This window comes from Prionailurus bengalensis, chromosome A2 (genome assembly GCF_016509475.1).
Source record: "Prionailurus bengalensis isolate Pbe53 chromosome A2, Fcat_Pben_1.1_paternal_pri, whole genome shotgun sequence".
NCBI lineage: Eukaryota > Metazoa > Chordata > Mammalia > Carnivora > Felidae > Prionailurus > Prionailurus bengalensis.
Genome location: NC_057348.1, coordinates 129,511,988 through 129,539,436, shown reverse-complemented (window position 1 = coordinate 129,539,436; position 27,449 = coordinate 129,511,988). Strand labels below are relative to the sequence as shown.

The following is a 27,449-nucleotide window of genomic DNA, read 5'->3' as shown; positions in this document are numbered from 1 at the left end:
CATTGAGAGTTTTTGCATTTGGGGAAGGGTGCCACTGAGATTCATGGAGGAGTAAAACTCTGTCTTCATTTAGTTTTTTGTTAGCTCATATCCAATAGCGTTTCTTCACTGTACAATGTAAATAGGGCAAAGATGAAAATTTCATTTTGTCCTTGGTTTATCTGTTGCTGACATACTTGACACCAAATGGACATATTATTCATTGGTTTGGTCATTTAGCCTCACAATAGCTAAAAAGACTTAAATAAAGGGTTAAGTAGAGAAATTTTTAAAAATGATGCTAACTGAAAAATATTTAGCAGTGTTTTTTCCTGTTGTATTTGTGGTATTTGAATGTATCATAACGTTCAATAATTTTTCTTCCTAGGATATATATACAAGCAGGTCTCTTTTGCCTCAAAGGGTTTTACAAGGAAGCTATATTATTTGAAGATGAACAAATGCTAAGCTATTTCAGGCAAGTGACCACAAAATTTCTGGCATTCTTCATTGGCAAAGCAACTCACTATACTTTTCGGTTTGTAAGAATGGAATATGAGATGAATTAAAATAAGAGGAGTACATGTTGGGAGAACCTGATATCTAATCTTTTTTAGCTGTGTTCTACTTTTTTCACAGGACCGTTTTCATTTTTTGTAAGTCATTTTGCAGGGTTGTTTCTATAAATTACACATAACTTGGAACCAGTTACGCCATTTGTTTGTTTGTGGGTGGCAATTAAAATTTAAGATGGGTTAAGCAGTTAAATAAGAAACAATGAATTATATTGCCTGTGTCATAAAAAATAGCTACCACAACTAAACAGGGAGGCACACTGTTTCCTTCTTACTTTGGTGCTGTGGCCCCAGGAGTTAATGTAAGGCACAAAGTGCCAGTGCTGGAGGGATGCCAAGTCATTGGACAGACTGAGTGCCTTCAGTTATTTTATGAGACCGTCACCCTAGTTGTGTTAGTGCCGAACAGACAAAAGCAGAGGAAAAACTTTAGCTGGAGGGATCTTGTTTCCTGCAGTAGAACAAAGGCATCAAGATTACTCTAGGCAATGTGACATTATCCATATCCTCCAAATATACTGAGAAGAATGAATGAGCTAACTTTTTCTGTTTTAAGGTTACTTTATACAAAAGTGTAGTGAATCTGTTCTCCAATTGTATTTCAAAGTGAGATTTTAAGTATAACTTCTTAACTCATTCGTACTAAAGGTCTCACAAAAATTCAACACTGTTTTCTATTTTGTGGTAAACCTGTTGAATTACTCCTTGTTTTAAGAAAACTGAACTGGGGACGCTTGGGTGGCTCAGTCGGTTAAGTGTCTGACTCTTGATTGTGGCTCAGTTCATGATTTCACAGTTCATGGGATTGAGCCTCATATAGTGCTCTGCGTTGGCAGCATGAAGTCTGCTTGGGATTCTTTCTCTCCCTGTCGCTCAGCCCCTCCCCTGCTCACTTGCTCAAAATAAAAAACTTAAAATAAAAACTGAACTGCTTTTGACTCTGTGCTTTTTATCATTCATAACACTGAAGTGGTGATTTAATGTATTTATCGCTCAAATCAGATTTTTTTTTTTCCCTATCATTTGCTTGGCTTCTTGGCGTACCAAGCTTGATTACATTCGCCTTTTCTTACTTTGAGCAATATGTCTGAAGGTGGGAAGTAGAAAAAAACTGATCTTCCTAAGTGTATAAAGCAATATGCCAGTGTTCTGTGTAAGTTTTATTTTGCATAATGGAAAATTGTAATTCTGGCTTGACATCTTTTTTTTTTTTTGCTATGATTAGGAAATGGTGAAATGAGTTGAAAGCAACTAAATAAACACTTATTAAGAAATTCTTTACTTCAAACAGAAATTTTTTTTAAATTTTTTTAACGTTTATTTATTTTTGAGACAGAGCATGAACGGGGGAGGGTCAGAGAGAGAGAGGGAGACACAGAATCTGAAACAGGCTCCAGGCTCTGAGGTGTCAGCACAGAGCCCGAGGCGGGGCTCGAACTCACGGACCCCGAGATCATGACCTGAGCCGAAGTCGGCCGCTTAACCGACTGAGCCACCCAGGCGCCCCGAAAAAAATGTTTTTTTGAAGACATCTAAATGGCTCTTCCAGAATGATAATTATTATAAATTGAACAAAGAACAAATTCTTCTTGAAAATTAATTTTACTTTATATGTGCTCGCATCTTTGTTATACCATTGTAAATATTTTCAAAGAACTGAGATGGAGAGAGTTTGACACCATTCCATCCATACTCTGCTGCTATTAGCACTTGAACTGAGCCATCTTCACAATATTCCAATTCGACTGGATCTCTATGTTTGACATCCTAGATTTATGCATTTCTTTCTGCTTGTAGTGGGTTGAAAAGACATAGTCAAGTCCTAACCCCATTACCTGTGAATATGACCTTATTTTGAAGTAGGGTCTTTGTAGATTTAATAGATTAAGATGAGGTCCTACTGGAATTAGTCCGATGACTGGTGCCTTTACAAGAGAGAGCAGAAGGAGATTTGGGCATAGAGGCACAGAGACATAGGGAAGAAGCTTATTCACTGCTCCTTTCTTTAAATGAAACTCAGGAAAACATTCCTAGTTGAAAGCCATGGAATCTACCAATGGAGGTTCTTGCTTAGAAATATATAACAAGAAAATCTACTGATTTAATTATTATAAGATTTCTTCTATCCTTTGAGAAGTTTTTAGTATGGTACCTTTAGATGGATGCATTCTAGAGATGTTGATTGTATTCCTGTAGTCCATTCTCTAAGCTATTAAAAAATTAGGAATTTTGGAGTCCTACAGATTAGGGTATGAAATCCAATAATTTCTTTTGGGCAAGTTATTCAGCTCTCCTAAGCCTCAGTATATACGTATCAAGCTCACCCTCTTCTATTCCTTCATGTGGTACCACTTTACTACCTGCTCTTGTCATCTATTCCTCTCTTTTACTTTCCCTTTTTCTCCTGGAGTAAAGAGAAACAGTATTAAGCTTTGAACTGATTCAGACAAAAGAAGAGATGCTAAATGGCACTTGCACAGCCATTTCTTGAGTCTTGCTTCATTTCTGACCATGATTGTACTAGTAGGTGCTCAATGTTTTTCAAATTGCAGATCATGACTTATTAGTAGTTAATGAAATCAATTAATAGATCATCCAGCATTAAAAAAATAGAATAGATAATATGAGTTTACATTGCCCAGAGTTTTCATGAAACTTAAATTGTGTGTGTGTGTGTGTGTGTTGCAATGTATCAAATTTATTTTAATGTGGAGTACAGTTTAAAATAAATTTAGAAGCCAAATCGCTAAATGAAAACAAACTTTAGTTATTCTAATCTATACTCTCCTCCTCTGCATCCTGTTAACTCATGATGGGGATTGACTACTGTTATTAAGTTAAGCAATAAAATAACCAGGACAAATGGAAAGAGTTTGTATTAGTTTTCTTTTTGAGTAGCTGCTCTCATGATAACTGCTGGTGCTAATTAAGTTGCCATAAGATCCACTCCTACTATCTGCTGAGTGACATTTACCTAAGAGGTCATATTAGTTCATGTGATAAATTCCAAGGTTTACTATAAGTGTTAGTAAGCTAACAAAACCAGTCAGTTTAGTTTTACATAAAGTCCAAGTCCATTTCATCACTACACATAAAAACTAACTAGTGAAGTCTTGGTAAGTTGCTTAAACTTTCTAAAATGAACTTTTCTCACCTGTAATATAAATATGCTATGGAAAGAATCTTCCTCATAGGGGTTAAACAAATGTATATGTATTATAGGACTTAGTATTTATTAACTGCTGGTGATGATGGTATTGGTGATGCTGCTAACCACAAGATTTGGCATCAAATATAATGACCCTCATCTGCCTAGAATTGGCTGTTTTCATTTGAAAATAGTGCAAGAATTTGATTAAATTGCTCTCCAACCAAATAAAGAGATTAGATTTTAGCACACCTAGAGGGTTACATTCTGTTTTCAGTCCTATATTTTGAGACTCAAATGGCTTGAATCACTTCCAGAGAAGAGTGACCTGAATTGCTTTAAGGACATGAATTCCTTCAGTTTGGAGCAAAGACATAGGGACATGATGGCATAGTGGTCTTGTAGAGGTGCTCTATGGTATATATATTATACATTTATTTGTTTTTCTTTTTGTTCCCTGAAATAAAACTGGTGTAGGTTGGAAAGAAGGAAATGCTCAGTTTAACATGAATGGAACAATCTGTTTACTTGTAGAGTTTTCAAAAATGTAATAGATTGACATATAAGGGACTGATCCAGTAGAGGATGGTAACATCAGTTAACCATGTTGTTGGGAGATACAGGGGCTTGGTGAGATGGTCGGGTGAGCACTGAAGTCTTCTTTCATTCTGAAATTGGACATCTGCCACTTTTAAAGTCTGGAAAGCTCTAGCCTGGACTAAGAGTGAAGGTAGTAAAGTCCAGGATAATACAGAATTTGTGGAAGGCAAAATCGTAGGCTTTAAAAGAGTGTATATGGGGACCATAGAGAACGTGAAGCTCTCTTTTCTGTATTTTCTTGATATTGTATAATGATGTTCAATAAAATGTATTAAGATAAAATAATATACAATTATATTTTAAAACATTGTGTTTTAAAAGAGTAATGTGACATCTTGATGATAATCTGGGGATTTTAAGTCAAGGAGACTTTAGGAGAGGTTTGTGGGTTTTTTTTAATTTTTTTTAAGTATATTTATTTTTGAGAGACAGAGAGACAGCATGAGTGGGGGAAGGGAACAGAGAGAGAGAGACATGGGATTCGAAGCAGGCTCCAGGCTCTGAGCTGTCATCACAGAGCCTGATGTGGGGCTAAACCCCACGAACCGTGAGATCATGACCTGACCCGAAGTCGGACGCTTAACCGACTCAGACACCCAGGCGCCCTGAGGAGAGGTTTAACATTAAAACTCTTCTGTAGCCAGATTATTTAAAGATCACAGGGTTATCTTTTCCCAATACAGCAAAAATCTTTATCGATAAGTCTCTTGCCCCTGGGAAAGGCATCCACAGATATTTGACAGTGCTCACTTTGGAGCAATGGGAAGATTGAACAGGTTTGAAACTTTGTCTGATGGTAATTTTATTTGATATTTCCTTCCTCGTGACCAATAATTAATTCATCAAGGTAGGTTAGCACAGTTTTCCTGACATCACAGAGTAGTTATGGATAATATATTCAAATGCCAGATATAATGGGTATGAAAATGTCATATCTTAAGACATACTTTACAGATGTGTAATCAGTAAAATTTTATAGCATCCTCATAAGCTGAAGGTTTTAATTTCAGTTCCAAGTGTTGGGCTCCTGATATCAGACTTTCTAATACTTTATATATTCTGGCTTCTGTGAAGTTCAAACCTAACTTATTTTTTCAAGAATGAAATGACAGCCTTAATATGATCTACATATTCTTACCTGGTGTTTTAAGTATTCACACTGAACAACAGTAGACCTGAATCCTGCAGCCAAGTACTGGGGCAGAGTTACTCTTATCAATAAAATAAAGGCCACTCTCTTGTTACGCTTATTTCAAAATGTAATCATTTTGTGTAAAAGCTCTCTGACCCTTCTCCATTGTCTATACCAGGGTGAAATGAAACAAATGCATCCGCCATCGTTAGTTGACATTCTCTTCAAAAATTAGCAGCTAGCATCATGACATTGTAGAAGTCTTTCTGAGCATACTCAGATACTGCCATTTTAAGTATCTTCAGAAAGTAGATGTGCTTTTACCCAGTTTATTTTCTGTTTGGAATTGCCCTCTTGGTTTCAGGTGAAAATATACAACAGTGTATTCAACAAGATATTGAAGAATTGAGAAATGACTAATTTAATGGTCATTATATCACAGTTCTCTCAAAACATTATTGAGAAAACTTGATAGAAGTGTCTACAAATTTTTATGCTAATGTTTATCTTTTATTGTTTATTATGTTCTATTATGTTTATTATGTCTCTTAATGCTTATCTCCTTTATTAATTTTTAAGTACATCCTCAAAACTGACCCTTAAATTATTTGCTACAATGTACTTCTTTACTCTGCAAACCTATATTATACTCATATTAAACAATCTTTTTTTAAAATAATGTTTTTATTTTATTTATTTTTGAGAGAGAGAGGGGTTGTGAGAGAGAGAGAAAGAGAGAGAGAGAGAGAGCGCGAACATGAGCGGGAGAGGGACAGAGAGAGAGGGAGGCACAGAATCTAAAGCAGGCTCCAGGCTCTGAGCTGTCAGCACAAAGCCCGACACGGGGCTCCAGCCAGTAAACCGGGAAATCATGACCTGAGCCGAAGTCAGGTGCTTAACCCACTGAGCCACCCAGGCACTCCCTCATTTTAACAATCTTAGTGAAACCTTTCTTCTTGAGAGAGTGTAGTGGTGAGAAAGTAGAGAACACCTAGAATGAGTATCCTATTTGTGTGAATCAGTATTTCTACAAATACTCTTTCCTATTTTAATTTGAGTTCAAGGTCTCACTTAGATATAAATGATACAGGACAATTTCTTTTTTTCTATTATCTGAAGAAAGTGATACCTGTGAGATCTCATTAGAACTGTGTCTGGTATTGTAGAAAGCATAGTCCATGTAAATGAGACACATTATTTTTTTCCCCTGGTTTTCCTGTATCTATTTTTGTACTTATATACTTATTAAAGTCTATGTAAAATATTCGTGAAATTTCTGAAAGAGAAATGCAATTGGCAATGAAAATTGAAGTAGATTAGTCTTAAATTCAAAGACATAGACCTTAATTTTATATTACGTTTGGGTTTTTATGTACAAACTTCTCAGAATACCTACAGTCTCTTTCATTTATTTGCCTTTTGGGGAGAGAGTGGAGAGCTGCAGTAATATTTTCACCCTCTGTGATTTCATGGGAGATGTATTTTTCAAAATATCTGAAATGAAAATAATGTGCAAATTATGAACTCTCCTAAAACTGAGCATGAAGGTTGTGTGTCTGAGTGTATGCTTTTGAGGGTCTTGAGTGTGTGTGTGTGTGTGTGTGTGTGTGCGCGCGCGCGCATGGTGTTTCAGACTAGGGAAGACCTGACTGAGAGGGTGGGGTACATAGTGTGCTTAATTCCCTTTCCTTTTTTATTTTCCACTTCTCATATGTTCAGCTATGGATGACTAGGGATACGATGGGAGATTAGGGTTTGGCTACAGAGGGAGACAAGTTTGAAAGATGGAGAACTAGTATTTGTAGCCTTATAAATTAGTCCTGGTGTTTTAAATTTGACCTTGTCATTTTCTCTTGGATAGTGGTGTCTGCCAAAATATTTGTTAGAAACAAATAAGGTTTGATTTCTACCCATCTTTCCAGTTTTCTTTCTGAGGCCAACTCTAGCTTTTTTCCTTCCTGAAGACTTTCTCCTAGTTACACAGCAGTCTGATGCTATTCAAATCCTTTAGCTTATTGTCATCTCTACACTATCCCTAGCTTATCTCAGCATTCCTCTGCTCTTTAATTGGAAGATCGTGTAAAGATAGTCTTAGTTGTCAGAATCCTTTCTGAGGCCCTTTATAATAACCTATATCCCCCAAATACATGTAAGCTATCCTCATGCCTATACTGTTTTTATTAACCTGCACTGCATTTGCTAGATTTACTTGTTGTCACCTACCTATAGATGATAAATGTTGTCAGGTCAGGGAATTTGTCTATCACAGTCAATATCGAATCTCTAGTAGTTAATAATGTGTCTAGCACTTAGTAGATCCTCAGTAAATGAAGAGTGCATAGATAAAATGGATGAATGAAAACATGGGCCACTTCTTGCTTTTCTGTTCAGTAACTTTGCTGTATTATTTTCCAAATCTTATTTCTCAGAAGGAATTCTACCATACCAATGATTCATTAAAAAATAATCAAGGTGGGCATATCATTTGGCATTAGAACATGGTTTACCATAGTGACTTTCAAATATTTGCAAGTAAAATTTAGTATTCACTGAATACTGAGAACGTTCTTTACACTTAAAATTATTTCTTCATGCCAGTTTAATTACATAGAAACTTATTAACCTGTGGATGTGTTCGTTTTGTTTGTTTGTTTTACCAAACTACCTTGCTTCTTCTCCTGGAAAGTATGTCTGATGAACTTCCAAATAGGCATCTGTACATCTTTATTACATTGATAAGTTTGACAGTGTCAAACTTTTTTTTGTTGTCCCATTTTTCAACAAACTGTGTCATCTAACCTCTCTTAAATAATTCCGTTCTCCTAGAGCGAAATTAATTTATTAGAATTCCTCAGAACCAATACACAAATTCCATTTCATAAATTTACTCCTCAGAAGCCAAGGTTTATGACACAAGACATGCGATCCAACAAAGATTAACTCTGTCAGAGCACACTGACTGCTGAGTCTCTTAAGATGATGGCGGTAGTGCTCCAGTACTGGCAAGGATGGGGATGATGGCAAAGCAGCGAAAGAAAAATGTTTCTCCCTCAATCCTTACTTTTAAAGCAGGATTCTCCTTCCAAGGTCAGAGTTACTGTATATGATATTATCATCTGGGAGTCAGAAAGAGGGTTAAACAGGTAATTGACCATCTTGTACTTTTCTGTGATGGGATTGAAAAGCAAGAGCTTTATACGTTGGGACTGTGAAATGGATGCATGGGAACAATCACAAGAAAGTCTTTTAAAAGTCCCTAAAAGTGCTTTGCATCCAGTGAGTACTTCGTGAATATACTTACTTTAAAACTTTTATTTGTAAGAATATGTGCAGGTTTTTGTCGCTGTTATTGTTGATAAACGAGTGCTCATTTTTCTGTCTTGGGTAAATACTAACTGGAAGTTGACAGATAGGGTCCCTTTATATTTAATTCCTCGTGCAAAACTGAGTTAAAATGTTATAAAGAAACATGTTGATGGAGATAGATAGAAGATAATAGGCATAATTAATGAATCTGGCATATTATTGATGGGTTGTTCCTCCCCCAAAATATTATCTGATAGTTATTTTTGTGGGTTGTGCATGCTTAAAGAGTACCTGAATGTTATTATTTGCCATGATGTTGTATATTTGGTTTTTCTGCTCTGTTATTATATTGTTCTCTTAGGAAGGAAAATTACTCAACTTCTCTGAGGCCGTTCTATAAAATGAGAGTGTGAATACTGTACTACTGGAAATTTCATAAAAATTGAATTTATATATATTGTATATAAATATATATACACACACAGACACACAGACACACACACAGACAAGAGAGGGAGTAAGCATATTCATTAGTATACCTGACATACTAAGATGGTAAATGTTCATTTTTTTCCATATCCTTTCTCCTTAAGAATCGGAGTAGATTTCTTAGGACCCTAGCAAATTGTTAGTTGGGCACATGCTCAGCATTCAGTAAATATTTCTCTTATTCCTTCCTAATTTTCATCTTGCTATTCAAGTATATATTAATGCATATTTATTCAACTATAATAATATGTTAATAATATATTAATTGCTAAGCATTTTATGTGCCAGAAAAATATCTCAAGCATTATATTATCACTTTCGGACTGAGCCTGTACTGAGACACAATCCATTGGACAGAAACCCTAAATGCCCTCATCCTCACACAGTTGTTTTTGATGTAGTTCCTCTTTTCAGTGCAATCTGTTGTTATATATTTTTATAGATAAAGATTTTGTTCATAGAAAGAAATGAATGTTTTCTTCTATTTTTATTCCTTTTCTATATCATAACCCTTGTTTGAAGGAGTTTTAAGCTCAAAGGTTTGAATTGGATAGTTAAAATTTCATAGTTATATAAATTCATGCATTCTGTTTGTAAATGTATTTTAATCTCTGGTAAAATAAATAATTTAATATGAAAATTATATAACGGAATGTTGGTTTATTGATTAATTGACTAGTAAACAGGAAAAGGGACCCTAGATGACTTAAACTTCTCTTGGAGACATGTTCTCTTGTTCTTTATTGAATATGTGACTGGTCTCTGAAACTATTATTAAAAGGATGGGGGTGCCTGGGTGGCGCAGTCGGTTAAGCGTCCGACTTCAGCCAGGTCATGATCTCGCGGTCCGTGAGTTCGAGCCCCGCGTCAGGCTCTGGGCTGATGGCTCAGAGCCTGGAGCCTGTTTCCGATTCTGTGTCTCCCTCTCTCTCTGCCCCTCCCCCGTTCATGCTCTGTCTCTCTCTGTCCCAAAAATAAATAAACGTTGAAAAAAAAATTTTAAAAGGATGTTTGCCAGAGGTATCCAACTTTGATCTGAATTCTAATAATAAATTTCATCTTTATAAAGTATTCTTTTGCAGAACTCCTTTGGTGTGTTTGACCATATTGCTTTAATAGTGGTAACTCTCATGGTTTAAGAACTATTTGTCTTTACCAGCCCTGAATCTGGTACCACAAATGACAGAGAGATTTATTATTATTATTATTATTATTATTATTATTATTATTATACTCTCATGCTCTCAATGCTAGGATTAAGATGGTCAATTTATGTCCTAAGCTTACTCCACTATTTGTTCCAGTGGCTAATAAACATTATAAATGGATATTGCAATTGGATTTTGAATCAATAACTTCAGACACTGAACCATATGTTTTAATGAGAAGCTGGATTTTCCTTACATTGGACACATAGTACTATTAGTTTTTTTAATGATATATTAGAGTCGGAAAAGATAAATATAAACACACAAAATGCCATGAGGTCTTCAAATTCCGTTATAGTTCATTCTTCTGAAAGACTTGCCAAGGTCAACCATAACTCTCTGTGCTATGCTTTGTTACTTTGGGCCACTCTGCAATTATTTTGAAATCATATATAGTATTTTCTCTGAATTTATTACTTATTTGAATACCTCAGTTTGCTCTTAAGAGAAAGTTGTATTGATATATCTGTGATGTATCTAACCCCTTAGTTGGTATTGACTGTATGGCTAATTTCAAAGATAGCTTTAGGAGCCCTCTGATGTGTATATAAAGTGAATCAGAATAGTAAATTCAAATCTCTGTGGGCCTGTCTATTTTCAGTAGGAATAAAAATGAATTGTGTTCTGGTTCATATGATCTTCTTACCTAAGCCTACTGAATGCTTACTACTCAATTCAAGGGCACCTTTGTTATATAATTAATAAAATGTTTAGGATAGATTTTGGAAATAATCTATATTTCACTGCAATATTCTTTTTTAAACATTTATCTATTAATGATTTTTCTTAGGACTGGATATATGGATTATGACTTTCAGAATTAACTCTGATTTTGTCATTTTATTCCTGTGTACAAATGGTGTTTTTATTTTTCCCTTGCTTCAGAGGAATAAGATAAATCAAAGTGGTAGTCACCCTTAATAATAGATAGAGCCCTCATTTTACAAATGAACACACAGAAGCAGCCACTATTGTGTTGAAACTGGAATCAGTTTTTTTTTCCAGAGCTCCACGGTGCTGATTAGTGCATTTTGATTCTAGGCATGGTTCTTTCATTCCACTAACATACTGCCATGATCCCAAGCAATGACCTAGTTAACAATGTATTAGTCAGGGTAAAATGATATAGAATAGGGACTGTAGAACTAAGGGTGAGAATATTACCATCTGAGAATGTGGTGGAAGAGATCATTGTAGTTTATGACCATTTGGGATGCTTGATATAGTAAACGTATCTGGCAACTATACACTTAAAAAAACCTTTACTAATTTATTATACTTTGTTGGGAAGTATACTTATTTATTATACTTTTTTGTGTGGGAAGGAGAGTATTAGAGAAAGGGAGAGAGAGAGAGAGAGAGAGAGAGCAGGGAGATTGGATCAAAGAAAATGCAACCGCAATTTAATCACTGTTCATTATTACATATCTCCTAAACTGCCAACATTGGGATGAAGCTGAAGATTTTGTTTAATAGTGATATATACAAAGAGATTTTTTTTCCTGACACTTGTGGCAGCTGTGAGGTATTTCATTGGAATTTTCCCTTGCTTTAGCAAACACATAGTTTTAAACCTTTCATTGTTTTTATTGTTAGCTTTATTAGTTAATGACATATCTCTTCTGATTTTTTCATGTGAAAGAATAATCTATAAAATTTTAAATTTTTTGCTCATAGTTGGTAGACATGACTCTTGATTTAACCAATTTAGGTATAGATTCAGGCTGGTGTGTGTGTGTGTGTGTGCATTAAAGCCTATAATAAATTTGAATTAAATTCTCATACCAAAGTATAATAAGTAAAACCTTTTAGAGCAAGAATAAAACATGATATTTTGAGTATTGTTATTCTGTGAAAGTATAGATTGAAACTGGGACTCTTACTAGGTAACCTAATTAACACATACTTCTGAAAGCAGTGATATATAACCAGTATGTAATCCAGTAGAATATAAGTCTCTTAAGTGGTGGGAAATATGTCCTGTTCACTTCTGTTTTTCCAGTGACGAATAGCCATACAGTAAATATTTATAGAGGATAACCAAAAAAATTACAGTTTAACAAATAGACTAAGGAATTATAATTTTAAACTTATGCTTGCTGATATGTAATTTTGCTTAAAAACCTTTTATCTAATTAAAATAAAATTTTAAGAATTAAAACAAGTATCAAAAGATAGATAGAGACACCATAAATGGATTTCATTTCTTTCTGGGCAAAATTGTCAGCACATGACTGGCTGCATATTGTTGATCACCTTTGCTAACAAAGACACATTTTGCTCTGCATTGTTTTCATACGTCACTTGTATTCAACGGGGCATGCTTATCTTCAGAAGATTTGAATTTTATTACATAGTATAAGTTATAAAGCATATAATTATTTTAAAATCATTCTTGTAAAGGGTTGCCTGGGTGGCTCAGTCAACTGAGCATCCGGCTTACACTTTCGGCTCAGGTCAAGATCCCAGGGTCATGGGATTGAGCCCCGCATTGGGCTCTGTGCTGGGCCTGAAGCCTGCTTGAGATTCTCTCTCTCTCTCTCTCTCTTCTTTTGCCCCTACCCTGCTTGTGCACATGTGCTGTCTCTCAAATCAAATTTTAAAAATTTTTAAATATTTTTGTGAAAAAGTGTTTTTCTCCATGCAAGGTGAGAAGATCCGTTGACATTCACAGAGATATAAACTTTAGAGTTTTATTTGTTATAGGTAAAGTTTGCCATTGCATCCATATAGTATCACCAAAGTGTAAGTTACATGCTTTGAGTATTCTGACTAGTGCTTAATTTTATGTGAGGTTTAGAAGGAAATGCTGTTCTTGTTATTGAAGCAAATGTCTTTTTACTCTCATTGGCAATTTAGATTAAATTTTAAGGAAGTAAATAGGATCATGATTTTCTTTGAGCATCTGTATTTATTTGGCTGTAACAAAAATACTTCATTTCATTGTCCACTCTTAGGTAACTATTCAGAGTGCTTATTTGCTACAATTTTTCTAAGAAAAATGTAGCTTGAAATGCATTTTAAGCTTTCTGCTATGTTTGTTATAGTTCTTTGGGCAGATAGGTTTAAAAGAAACATACAAGATACCTGAGAAAGTTCTTGCTGACCTATGCAATACCTGCCTCCTAATAGGTCATATTTCAGCTCCTATATTTTTGACAAATAGCCTGGCTCTAAAAAGCTCTGTCCATGGTGCTGAAACATCTCATGATGTATGAGCATGCCTTCCTGATAAATTCTAATGTCAGCCTCTGTCTGATAGTGATTCATCAGATTGTAAAATTTGTGTTTGGGAAACACATTGAATTAGCAAGTTTTATATTTTCGATGTGTTAAAATTAACAGTTTGTCCTTTTGTTTTAAAGAGTTCATAACAATTACCTTCCACTTTGTCAAAAACAGCAGGATTTAATTAGAAACTGTCAAGGCTATCATAAAAGCAAATGTCTGCATTAACAAATAAATTGATATGGCTACGGGCTGGAAATGTTCACAGACCAGTGACATGTTGATAACATGCAGCAAGCTATTGTAAGAAAAGTTAAACACTTCATTATGAACAGGCAAAGCAGCAATTAACATGGAAGCCTTATTGCTTTGTAGAGGTAAGCGATTTGCCTATAAAAAGTATGGCTTATTATCTTAGAAGGTTTTTATTGTTTCAGGATATTCTTTTTGTACACAAATGCATTTATTTTTTAGGACTGTGGGTCTTTGTTTGGAAATATGACTTAAAACCCTGAAAGACTTTGGTTATTTTCTCCAAGTGAAGTCTTTATATTTCCTATTTTAGATCTTTAAGTGATTAGTAATGTTTTTGGCACTTCAGTGATTTTTTTAAGCTGTGTTTTTTAGGTGTCTTAAATATAGTCATAGAGAACTAAATCTTTTACCTTTACTCTAAATTAGTCTTTGAAGCTTTTTCTGTTTATTATCAAAACTATCCTCTTAAATTTTGTTACACTCTGGAATCATCTGATTTATGTCATTTTTGTATGGTGGTGAACAAAATAAAAGGGAGAATTTTATAAAATTGAACCTGATAAGCATACTCTACCAAATATCTAATATGTTTAAAGTAAAATTTTAAAATCCTACTCTTGGAATATCCTAGTCTTCTAAAATTCTAAAACTTATGGTCATCCTGGGGACCCTTCACTCTGATCATAGCAGATTTCAAGTCAGCACCAACCAGGTAAGTTGCTATGCAAGTATATAAACCTCCCTCTTTTGGGTTCTTGTACAATGTGTTTGGTTGTTAGATTTGAAACACAGCAAATTGTTATATCATTTTCTTCTTACTGCAGTGAAGCACACTAAATATTCAGAATCAGAGATTTGAAAATTAGACCTAAATCCTAAGTCCTGCCAAAATTTGGCAATATTTTCTGCAAAGCAAGCAGCTTACAGTTGAGGTACTACTAATTATTAAAATAAAATTTTCAGTTCCTCAGATATTGGATTTACATTATGTGAACTTAACAATTAAATCCACTCCAAAAGTTGCTTGTTAAGAAAGTATTTAAGTGATTGCATGATATCCCTGAGGATTTGTTTCTGTCAATAAAGGGTTAAATAGAGTGTTGTTGTTGTTGTTGTTGTTGTTGTTGTTGTTGTTGTTATTGCCTTTCAATACAGATAAAATGTCCTAAATTCATTCTTGTACATTACAAATATGTAATTACAGAACCCAATAAAAGTGTCTTAGCATTCCAAATTTCATTATAGAAAAACGGTTTTAAAAAATGCTGTCATTTAAATGACACTTGATCAGATGACATTTCCCAGAAATTATTCTTTATTTAGAAACAAAAACAAGACAAAAGCAATTGATTTTAATCCAAAATGTATTTTTTTTCTTATAAAAGAGACCCACATACTCACTGTGTCTACTCTACAGAATTTGTCCATTTTATTACACCACGTGTCAATTCAAGTTATCTAGTCACTGCAAAAACTCGTGGCTAATATGTGTAATACAACACAGGAGGAGGTATTGCTCAGTTCAACTACTCTTATATACTTAAAAAAAATACAGAAATGTTTTTGTCCACTTTAACTGTAGTCCAGACATAAAAGTTACATGAAAGTTCTAGAAAATGGAATTATTTTATTTGGTTGCCACAGTACCCTTTGAAGCCAGGTAATTAAAATGCTGAACTTGTACATATTTCCCTTGGTCAGGAGCAGCATTGGTGAAGCTTAAACTTCTTTCTAGAAAGTAATATTTCTCTGCTTTTGTCTTTTTTCAAGCATAGGTGCAGTCTTAAGATTTTCTTTGAAGTAGGTTTACTTAGTTGTTTTTAGGACATATTTGTTGGCACACCTATAACAGTTGCTTTCACTTCCAGTGCTGTACTTTTTTCTTTGCCTGCTTCCCAGAGGTTGATTAGAGGAGGATAAAGCTCACTGAATGCAAAGGTTGGTTTCTGTAAGTAATTCCTCACATAGCTATGTCCACCATCACAGTTCATGTCTTGGGAGAGGCAACTGAAAAGATATATGACACCAATAATCCCCAGAAAGCCTCCAAGGCAGGCCATAAATGTGGTGGTGTTACTCTTTTCATATTCTTTTTGATCAGGGTCCAAACCTTTTGTGGTGACATTTACACATTGTTTTCTGGTTTTTTGATAGATGGTGGGGATATCAATACAAATTTTATACTCAGTTGATGGGTTCAGATGAGTAAGATTATATACCTTGACATCAGATGGTATTCGAGCACTTTGGGCAGCATGAGCATTTTCAGTCTTGACAAAGGCTGTCCACTTAACACTGGATTTGAGAATTTTAGAACTTGCTTTCCAAGACACCAGAACTGAATTGGCCTGAACATCTTTTATTTTAATATTTAAGGATTCATTGTTATCCTGGGGAAAAGAACCATCCACTTTGATCATAACAGACTTCAAGTCAGCACCAACAAGGTTAGTTGCTATACAAGTATATAAACCCCCTTCTGTTGGGGTTATGTCATTTATATCTAGTGTGCCTTCAGAATGGACATAGAACTTGTCCTTCAGAGTATTAGGTAAGAGTTTTTGACCAGAAGGTGTTATCCAGTAGATTTCAGGCTGTGGCTCTGCAGTAGCTCTACAATGCAAGGAAACATAGCTCCCAGTGTCTAAATCCAGATTAGAAGGAAAGCTCTCAGGAGCTATAAGAGGGAGACATATTTCCATCATTTCTCTGAAATGCACCTGCCGAACATTTTGTCCTTGGAATTCAGGTGGGTCCACACAAAACAGTGAGTCTGGCTCCATAAATCGAATGTTGGTTTTGTTCATATTAATCCAGCGGATGACACAATCACACCTGATAGGATTGCTGTGTATGCTGATCTCCTTGAGGTTTGGCAGAGACTCAATTGTACCATGGTACAGGGCACTAAGGGCATTGCTGTTAAGCATGAGTGATTCCAGCTTGGGTAGTCTGAAAAATGCATTTGGGTGAATGTAAGACAACCTGGGGTTGTTTGTAGCTTCTATTTTTCTTAAATCTGGCAGGTTATCCACCGCAAGACTGTCGATGGAAATCAGCTCAGGCATATTATTTATTCCCAACTCTTTTAAGTGTAGCATATTGCTGAAATCACCCCTCCGTATTCTATTAATGGGATTTTTATTTAGATCCAGGAATTTGAGGTTTATAGCTTTTTGGAGAGCAACATGGGGCACTTTAATAAGCCTGTTGTCGTAAAAAGAGATGCTTTCTAAGTTTTCAAGTCCAACCAAGGCATTATCTGGTATTTCCGTGAGGTTTATACCAGCTATAACCAGGCTGCGAAGATTGATAAGCGGCTTAAAGTTCATGTCTTTGATTCTGATGATTGGATTTTCCCCAATCATCAGAATCTCCAGATTGGGAAGAGCATCAAACCACTTACTGTTGATCATCTGCAATCTATTTGAGTTGAGATGAAGTCGAAGAAGATTATGTAGGCCAATAAAGGCTCCGGGTGAAATTGTAGAAAGCAAGTTGTGATTAATATAGAGTTCTTGTAAGTTGCTCAGTCCAGACAGACATTTTTCAGGCAGCTCAGTTAGTTTGTTTTCCTCTAAATACACAGAAAGAAGCTGAGGCATCTTTTTTACATTAATATTGGTGACTGAGGATAAATTGTTTTGAGATAAGTCCAGGCCAGTAAGGTTTACTGGAAAGTCTATGGAATATTCAATTTTTGCAATATTGTTAGTCTGTAGGAGCAGAATCTGTGTGTCAGCAGGCAATCTTGCTGGGAAACTCGAAAGACCTAAATCATTACAATCCACTGTAGATGCTTCCATATAAATGGATCTGGGTGTAAACCAAGGCCTGATTTCACATGTACATAATTGTGGGCAATCCGCTTTTTTATCTACAGCTTGTACTAGTGTAGTGATAGCGAGGCCAAGTAGCACATGAATTCGGAGTGGCATGTCCTTCATCTTAGCTTTCTTCTTCAGAAATTTAATGGGCCCTTAAGGATTCCACAGTCACTGCGAGTAAGTTCAGTAAGAGCTGATTGATAAGGAAAATAGGTGCATTTGTCAAATGATGAATGCCATAAAACCACAAAGTTTTTCTTCATGGAAATAAGTGCTGGTGTCACAATTGTCTTGTCCAGAGATGTCATGCATATTGGAAAACAGACCACTATCTCCTCTATGATAGAATACTGATACACTTTCTGAAGATGGAGGATGTATAGATGGTCACAGGAAATTGAGCAATTCATTTATTTAGGAGTGTGATATTCACATCCCATGCTTGTTCAGTACTTGCGGGAATAGCAGCATGATGCTGACTATAATAAAATAGAACATAAAAGAAAAAAGAGAAGAACAATTAGTCCAAAGGAAAAAACGATACCATAATTAATACCCATAAAATACCATGATTGATTAACTAATTATTATTATCTTACATATAATTTTTTTTTTAGTTTACAATTAACTCAATATGTTTTGATGACTTTGTCCTTGTTATGCCTATCCTTGGCCCAGACATTGGACAGGCTGAGAAATCAAGTCTTTAGAAGGCTGAAGTTATATTAAACACAGTGAATATGCTTCTAGAATTTTTCTGTTACTTCCCATCTTTACTTGTTTATACCTGGGAATTTTGTTTATTATATTTGTCATTCTCTTTCATAATTAGTTATAGGGAAAAAGAAGAGCCTTTCAAAGATGATGGCTTGCTTTTTTCTCTTAGAGGAGAAAAATTAAATGGTTACAAATAAATAATACTGTTCAATTACAATTAAATGAGTTAGCCTGTGGTTCCTCGGGTTCCCAAGAGACAAAATTTAGAAACAAATTATGAAATGAACTAGAAGTAGTGGGATTTAGCCAGATTTCCCATTGACATTCATGTTTCTCTCCATAGTCTCCTTTGTATAAAGTGACTTGAATTTTTCAGTATTTGGAAGCGATTAAGTCTAATTTGCCATGGATGTACCTGTAGATTGTCATTCTTTACTGACATTCAGATTAACGTTTGACTGTTTTCTTTTTCCCTGAAAATAACTTACATCCCATTAGTCACTAAAAATGAAAAAGTAACTTCATTACATGAGGAAAACAGGCACTTAGATATTCCATCTTTTAAGTGGATACTCATGTCTTTATCACATAAAAATAAGCAATCCAAAATTAGGTTGTAGTTTTGATATGTGCTGTGTTTTAAAATACCACACTGCTTTTAGATGTATACTCCATCAGTTGGACTGTGGGTGAACTCTTCCTGCAACTAGAGCATGCCTGCACTCCTCATTCTGGGGCTTTTTGCCTCCCAGCAATAGTGGTCTTCTGAATGATGATTTTGTAAATACTGTTATTTCTTTCATCTCTGCCCAGTATTGACATTCATATTGGCATGTTGACTTGCTCTAAGATGGGTGTTTCTATGAGAGAGATAAATATATTTGGAAATGCAGTCTCTACAGAGAGAGAGAAACATGTTTTTAAGTTAAAAAAATTGTTTTTTAAAATTATAAACAATTTACAGTTAACAGTCATACCTAATTTTCCTGTTATCCTTTAAGACATGTGACTTTTATTTTAAGAGTTTAATCTCTACCCCCACCATTGGTCTCAAACTCATAACACTAAGCTCAAGAGTTGCATGCTCTATTGACTGAGCCAGCCAAGGGCCCCGAGATGTGATTTTATCTAAAAACTGAATCGCGAAGTGCGGATAAGTACTAAGTTGCCTTGAATTAAAAATGTCTTTGTTTTTCTTTTTTCATTACTTCATCTGTTAGCTAATCTAAAATTCCACTTTTTAAGGAAAAGTTTTTTTTTTATTTTTAGTTGATGTATAGTTAACATATGTTATATTCATTTCAGGTGTACAACATGTACAACAGGTGATTCAAGAGTTATGTACATAACAAAATGTTCACCACAATAAGTGTAGTTATCATCTGTTGCCATAGTAGTTATTGCAATATTATTGACTATATTCCTTACTCTGTACTATTCATCTCTGCAACTTATATATTTTATAACTGGAAGTTTTTACCTCTTAATCCCTTTCTCTTATTTCACCCATTGCCCCACTCCCCTCCCCTTTGGCAACCACTGGTTTATTGTCTTTATCTATGAGTCTGTTTGTTTGTTGTTGTTGTTGTTATTCATTTATTTTGTTTTTCAGATTCCACATACAAGTGAAATCATATAATTATTTGTCTTTATGTGGCTTACTTCACTTAGCTTAATACCTTCTAGGTCCATTCATATTGTTTGCAAATGGCAAGATTATTTTTTTGTGTGTGTGGCTGAGTCCTTTTTTGTTGTTGTTTTGCTTTAAACTGGACCTTTTGGCTATTATTCCTAATCTATTTCAAGTAGACTCTGAGTCCCTTGAAGAGAGAATCTAATATACCTCCTTCTTCACTGAAGATTCCTGATAAATAATTGACCCATAGGACCCTCCACAATCTGGGATTTCTCTTCTCTTTCTCTGTGTTTCTCATCATCTTATGCCATTCTGCATGCAGCCTTCCCTCTGTCAATAGAGCTGTGGGTACCTCATCTTCTCTCTGCCTGGAATGCCTGTTTCTTTGTTTTAGTTACTCTTGCTGTTTGGTCAATCCTCAGTTCAAGCATCACCTCTCTGTGAAACCTTCCATATAACCCCTCGCCTCCACTTGTACCTGACTGCCCTCCACAGTCATTCCATGCTCCCAGCACACACCTCTATCAGAATATTTACTTGATTCTTGGCCTCACCAGGTAGTCATCTCCTTGAGAGCTTAAGGCCTGCCTGACTTTCTATCCCCAGTTCCTGAGCATGGTGATTAGAATGTAGTAGATTTTCCAGAAATGTTTTGAATGAATGTATAAATGAATTATATTAATAAATGTATATATTCATCTTCTCTACATATAATTTAAGCATTTCCATCTGTTTAATTTACCAGTTTCAATATTCAGCTGCTTTAACATGCATAAATCTATTATACAGAATACATGTTGACTATATTACTAAATTTCAAAGATTAAATTTGAGTATAATCCAAAGGAACATTAGACTTTAAAAAAAAGTCAATCTAATATATCTATAGTATTTTCCTTAATTTATTCAGTAAATTAATGAGCACCTTCTGTGTTCCAGTTATTGGGGTAATAGCTAGAGGGTGAAAAAATGACCTGGACATGTTTTCTTCCCTTCTGAAGGTTCTAGTCTGGAAGGGGAAGCACAAGTAGACAGATGGTTATAATTCATTGTAGAGCTGATATGGGAGCACATGGAAGGGTTCCTAATACAACTAAAATTGAAATCTACTGCCTCTTTCTTCCCCAAATGAAGAAAAAAAACCTAGGTACAAAGTACAAATACATTTCTGCATGTTCCCATAAATCATTCAGTTGAGAACTAAGAAAGCATCACTTCTGCCAATTAATCACTTAAATGGACTTTCTCCAGCAGAGAGGCCTATAGCCTTATGTTAACTAGAGGGTTAAAAATACTTAAGATGAACTCTTCTTTTGAGGGATGTTAACCTAATAATGCCACTTTTTATTTTGAAATTACCCTCTGTTTTCTTAAATTTATATCTTTGTTTAATTAGAAACTCTTTTCTGACCTCATTTCATTATATACGTAGCCATATGCCAGAAACAACCACATTTGAACTAGATTTGTTCTGGAAGTTTTGGAAAGGAGAGTTCTTATAGTAGTGAACAAGTTCAAATTTTATTTCTCCCGATCTGTAGGAAGAAATTGTCAGTATGAGAAGCACAATAGAAGATGTAGAAATTTTTCCTTTCTTCATTGTAATATTGATTTTTTTTCTTATGTCTTTGGAAATGATTATGATACTTTCACTAATGGACTGTTTGGCATAGATTGTTTGCAGGATAATAAGGTAGTAATAATATCTTATATCTTAGTGCTTCATGGTTTTCAAAGCCTTTTCTTATTCATTGTTTATTTTGTTAATAATGACCTTGTGAGAGGGCCGCCTGTGTGGCTCAGTTGGTTAAGCATCTGACTTCAGCTGAGGTTATGATCCCGCGGTTCATGAGTTCAAGCCCCGCATCAGGCTCTGTGCTGATAGCTTGGAGCCTGGAGCCACCTTCAGATTCTGTGTCTCCCTCTCTCTCTCTCCTCCCCTTCCCCACTCATGCTCTGTCTCTGTCTCTCGCTTAAGAATAAACATTAAAAACAAAATAATGACCTTGTGAGTTTGGCTGGGAAGTAAATCCCATTTTCCATTTTTTTATGTAAGGGTATGTGAGACCCATCAGCCAGAGATCACACAGTTAATAAATGATGGGGTGACATTAGAACCCAGGTTTTGTCTTAAGGTTCAACAGTTCTGTCTAGTAATCCACACTGCATTCATGTGTAGAGATGAGATGAAATAATTTTAACAAAAGGGTACTGTAGTGATTTTGTTTCTCAGCAGGGCTGTCACTACTTTGGTCTTCAGCTTTTCAGTTAGAAAATTAATTTCATCAATCTACTAATAGTAACTAGTGTGAGATTCACACTAACCATACTTGCAAAGGATGAAACAAAATGCCGGTACATTACAATGAGAAATGTGACTGTCAGGAGAATACAGATGTCTGAAGCTGCTGGCCAATGCTGTTACTTTATGAAAAAAATATACTTGGAAATACAAATTATGTATCTGCAATTTGTGAATGTAGAATAAGAGGCAGATAAGTCAGGTTAGAGTTCTTAATTACCATAGCCATTGTAAATGATAATCTGATGTTACTGCTTTAGTAAAGATTGTATTATCACAGGAACCAGACCTCTTGAGTCTCATGGCCCTTGGAATGATCTCAGCCCCAAAACCTCTGTGCTGCGAAACTTTTCCTGGATTCTTTCTTGGTCCCTTCTCTGTGTTTTAATCATTTGTTTGCATTTCTTTTTTTCCCCTTACTGAACATAAAAGTGTTAGACATTAGATTATTAGATTACCCTCTTATTAGATGGAGATGACTGGATTATTATTTCCTTACTAGATTATGAGATTATATTATTAGGGTCTGGGTTCCACTTACTTTTGTGGTCATATTATTAGTGCATTTGTTTGGTTGAGTAGTACCTAGCCTTGTACCTCCAGTGTAGGAGTAATTAAACAAATGCGTGCAAAATAATGACTCACAAATGTGTCTTTCTATAATTTGTATTGGATGATAGCATATGGAATAGTGATGAAAATGACTTTTTTTCTTCCTAAGTAACTGCCAATAAGTAACACAGAACAAAATAAAGAGAAACAGTTACGCCCCCAGAGTTTTACAGAATTTTTTTCTTATTGTCTGATGGTTAAAAAGGAGACATATCACAATTGTACAACAAAGTATCCACTGGCAAAACAGAAAATGGTTCACTTTGTAGGCAACAATTTAAAAACATAGCTGTTCTTTGAAGCCACATTTTAGCTTTACCACTGAGACAATGGTTACTGCTGTTGGCCATGTCGGGATTTTGGCTGAATAATTATAATGGCAGTATTGATTTAAGTAGAGACTTTTGTTTTTTTATATGCACCTGTATAAAAATTTTTAAACATATTAAGCTAATTATATCACTAAAAAATTGACCAACTTAATGCCATGTTCATTCTTTGAGAATTTTAATGCCATAAACCCTCTTACTTTTATTTTCTCTCTTCCCTGTCTTTCCCTCTCCTCTGTTTCCTTTTTGAATACATTGAAAAAATAATAAACTCTGAAAAATTATTTTCAAGCTTAGAAAAATTGCGTTACATAATTATTGGTGTACTTACATAATTTCCCATATCAAGATACTGGGAATGTTTTCTTCTAAAATAAGAGCAGGAAAATTGTACTTCAAGAAATCAATATTTCAACTTGAGTTTTAATGGTTTTAGGGCTGTTGCTTGCTCTGGAACCTAGCATAGGCACTGGAACATAAGTCTTCAATAAATATTTATAATGTGGGTGGGCGGTTGTAAACAGATAACATGTAGGGGCGCCTGGGTGGCTCAGTCGGTTAAGCGGCCGACTTCAGCTCAGGTCATGATCTCGTGGTCCATGAGTTCAAGTCCCGCGTCAGGCTCTGTGCTGACAGCTCAGAGCCTGGAGCCTGTTTCAGATTCTGTGTCTCCCTCTCTCTGACCCTCCCCCATTCATGCTCTGTCTCTCTCTGTCTCAAAAATAAATAAACTTTAAAAAATTAAAAAAAAAAAAAGATAACATGTAGGTAAACTATCTTACTTTTCTTCCTTAAAATAGAGTAAATAAGCCATATACAAACTATTGTTATGAACAGTATATGCATTGTCATTAAATGATTCCCATTTTTTATGGTGAACATTTGTATATATGGTCATATTCTTAAGAGGTAAGGACTAACTTATAATTCACTATTTTATTTCCAGTTGTTTTTTAAAGGTAAAACTATTTTAGAAGGTCATTTTTGTATCTTGTTTGAGTTTTAAAGGCAACTGAATCTTTTATATATTAAAGCAAAATAAATTATAATTGAATATTATAAAAGTTCAGCAGATAATGTTAATGAAATGTCACCAGGAATGAAAACTGACATCTCAAGGAAATGTATTATATAAAGGCTCTTTTAAATGATTTGAATGAATGAGTCCTACAAGTTCAATGTCAGCCCTCATTAGAGATTATCATTTATCTACTCTTTCATTTATGCTTCCATTCCGTCTTTCCATAAATATTTGCTGAGGGCCTGCTGCATTGGTCATATGCTTTCATTTGTAATCTCATTTCATAAGATTTGTAAAAATTGAAACATAAAAAATTATTTTTCATTGACAGAGTGTAATTTGACAGTTAAGGCTTTTTTGTGTGTGTAGGTGGAGTTGGTTCAGAAGACCTTTTTAAAAAAATTAAAACATTTTAAGATGGGGAATTTTATTAAAATTATTTTCTTAAGTTTATTTATTTTGAAAGAGAGAGAGAGAGAGAGAGAGAGAGAGAGAGAGAGAGAGAATCTGAGGCAGGCTCTGCACTGACAGCGTGGCTCAATCTCACCAACTGTGAGATCATGACCTGAACTGAAATCAAGAGTCAGACACTTAACCAACTGAGACACACAGGTGCCCCAAGATGTGGAATTTTCATTCAACATATGTCCTTTGTGCTTTTTCAATTTTTCTTCACAGTCTATTTCATTTTTCTTATTGGCTCCCCATGTAGATTTTGCCTGAGGGAGAGTCAAAGTCCTAAAACATTTTATGTTTCAAATTATACATACAATATATGTATAATTCTACTCTGGCTGGCAGCATGAAACTTTACAGTCCAGGATATTAATTAAGAGAAAGAAGTTTTAGGGCTTCCCAAATATTAGAATATTTTTAATACCTGTGGATACTCATTATAACTTGACATTTCTTTAATCTAAAAATAGAAATTGTTTCTAGACATACTTTTATATGGAGACTTTTAGGGAAAAAGCTACTTTTTTCTTGGTAAAAAAGTTCGTTATTCCTTAGCTTCATCTGTTTTTCATCTCTTAAGAAACATTATTGAACAACTGCTTTTTGGCAGGCACTGTTGTAGACACTGGAGAGTCAGCAATAAATCAGATGCAGTATCTCCTTACCAAATTCTCAGTTATCCAAGGTGTAAATGGTTAGGGATGGTGCACAATAGAGTTGACACAATAAAAGTATATGCACTGTTCTCTGATATATATAGGAGGGGATGCTCCATTCTATCCATCCAACAGAAGCAATCTGAATGTTCTGTGTTCTTTTATGTTGCTTATCTAAAAAGTCAGCTTAAGTATACCGAGGAAACACGGGGAAGAAGATTTAAAATCCACTATCTTTCAGATGAATTTTTACAATGCTAAAGCTTAAGAACAAAGTGCGCTTGTTTCCTGTAACTCATTATGTATATTTTAAAGACTACAGAGTCTGAAGAAGAGAAACATTTGGATATTTAAGTTCAGAGATTTGTGAAGATAGGAAGTTGCCATGGCTACATTAAAGCCCAGTTTTTCCTTTTCTTCTATAGCAAATTGCTAGCTAAGTTCATTTGTATAAAGAACTTAAATTCTATTTTCCCATTATCTGGTTTTATGCCTTTGTTATAAGGCTCAGTCTTTCTTCAGTTCTAATTGAAGGTTCCATATCCCAAAGGTATTGCTGAATTATACTAAATGCATTCCTATAAAAGGGTATTCATTTTGCCTTGAGAAATATTTATTTTTCAGTTTTTCAAAACTAATTGTTTGAATTGTGGGTCAACTCTCAGGAAGTAGATAATGGTAACTATTTAGAACAGTTTAATGAATGTTATCTTATAGTATTCATCTGTTGACAAAAAATTGATATAGAGAAGCAAGTTTGCTTTGTGATATGAAACATGGGTCAGGTTTACTAGATGATTTTGTAATTGTGGACAGGATACCTTATTTTCCTGTGCCTCAAGTCATGGATCATTAAAATTTAGAAATCAGCTATATGACAGTTAAGGTTCCTTCCCATTGTAAATGTATTTATTACTCTGTAAACATGAAAGGGTTTTAAAAAGATATCTAAAAAAATGGTTGTGGGTAAAGTGACTTATTCAATTTTAACCTCTGTATTTAATTGATCATAGGTTTACATTCAGTACTCTAGTCCTATGTCCTTAACACATCAGGGTCAGTGAATTTTAGTCATGAGGTTTTTAAATGCTATCAGATTAATTACCTGGAGTTATTCCTATTTAATTTCATATTTTTATCTACATAGTAGCAAATGAAAAAAGAGAGTTACTTTAGTCATCAAATTCAGGCATGCTAACTACTGGGTAAATAAATTGCCTGGATATATATTGATATATAAACAATGTAACCATTATGACTGAAATGTTTCTATATATAACCATTATGATTTCAAGGTAGGGATTTTTGTTACTATTGAAGTATCAGTCACCTGGATATATTGGGTATCATATAAAATCAGCATATTTTTGGTGTCGCACATTTTTCAGTGGAAATGGGTATAGAGATCCATTTGGTACTCAGCCTCATTTCGACTATGAAACTCTTTGTTCACATACAGTATTACCTATTTTTACATTAAGTAAACCATAGGAAATATCTATTCCAGTTAGCACAGGGTGGTGTAGGAGAGTGTGGTAAGGCAGATATCTGGAAGGATATAGATCGTACTCAGCTTGGCTTCCTGTTCATAGCATCTGATCCTGAAAGGGCTCCAAAAATCTCACTTTCTCAACCATCCATCCTCTCTTAGAAATAAAGAAATGGAGACCCTCAGAGGTGAGGTGACTCATGTAAAGGTGGTGTATTCTGGAGGACTGTTGAAAATTTGGGAAGACTTTAGCTGTTGTTTCTAGTGCAGATTCCTCCGCCATCATCCCAGGTTATAGGCCTGCCACAGTTAGGTCTATTTCCGTTGGCCCTGACCAAATCCAAATTAGCCTCTCTCTTGTAAGGTGGGAAGAAGCTCCAAGTGTAGTATGATAGCACTCAACCTTCATGATAAATATTAGCTACATAATGGATGGGGCAGGGAAGAAGGAAATGCTCAGGAAGAAGATGGGTAGAGTAGTGGC

General features: G+C 34.9%; 2 protein-coding genes across 4 annotated transcripts in view; one reads left to right on the top strand and one right to left on the bottom strand.

Annotated features, from left to right (window-relative positions):
- The window catches only part of IMMP2L (inner mitochondrial membrane peptidase subunit 2), an 886,026-nt gene that overhangs the window by 413,487 nt on the left and 445,090 nt on the right, over positions 1-27,449 (top strand). The gene's annotated exons all lie outside the window — the stretch shown is intronic.
- LRRN3 (leucine rich repeat neuronal 3) overlaps positions 15,218-27,449 on the bottom strand; it is a 38,688-nt gene continuing 26,456 nt past the window's right edge. The window contains exon 2 of the mRNA XM_043589279.1: positions 15,218-18,226. Within this exon, the coding sequence (XP_043445214.1) occupies positions 15,741-17,867 (2,127 nt within the window). The 5' untranslated portion in view covers positions 17,868-18,226 and the 3' untranslated portion in view covers positions 15,218-15,740. The remainder of the gene's footprint in view (positions 18,227-27,449) is intronic.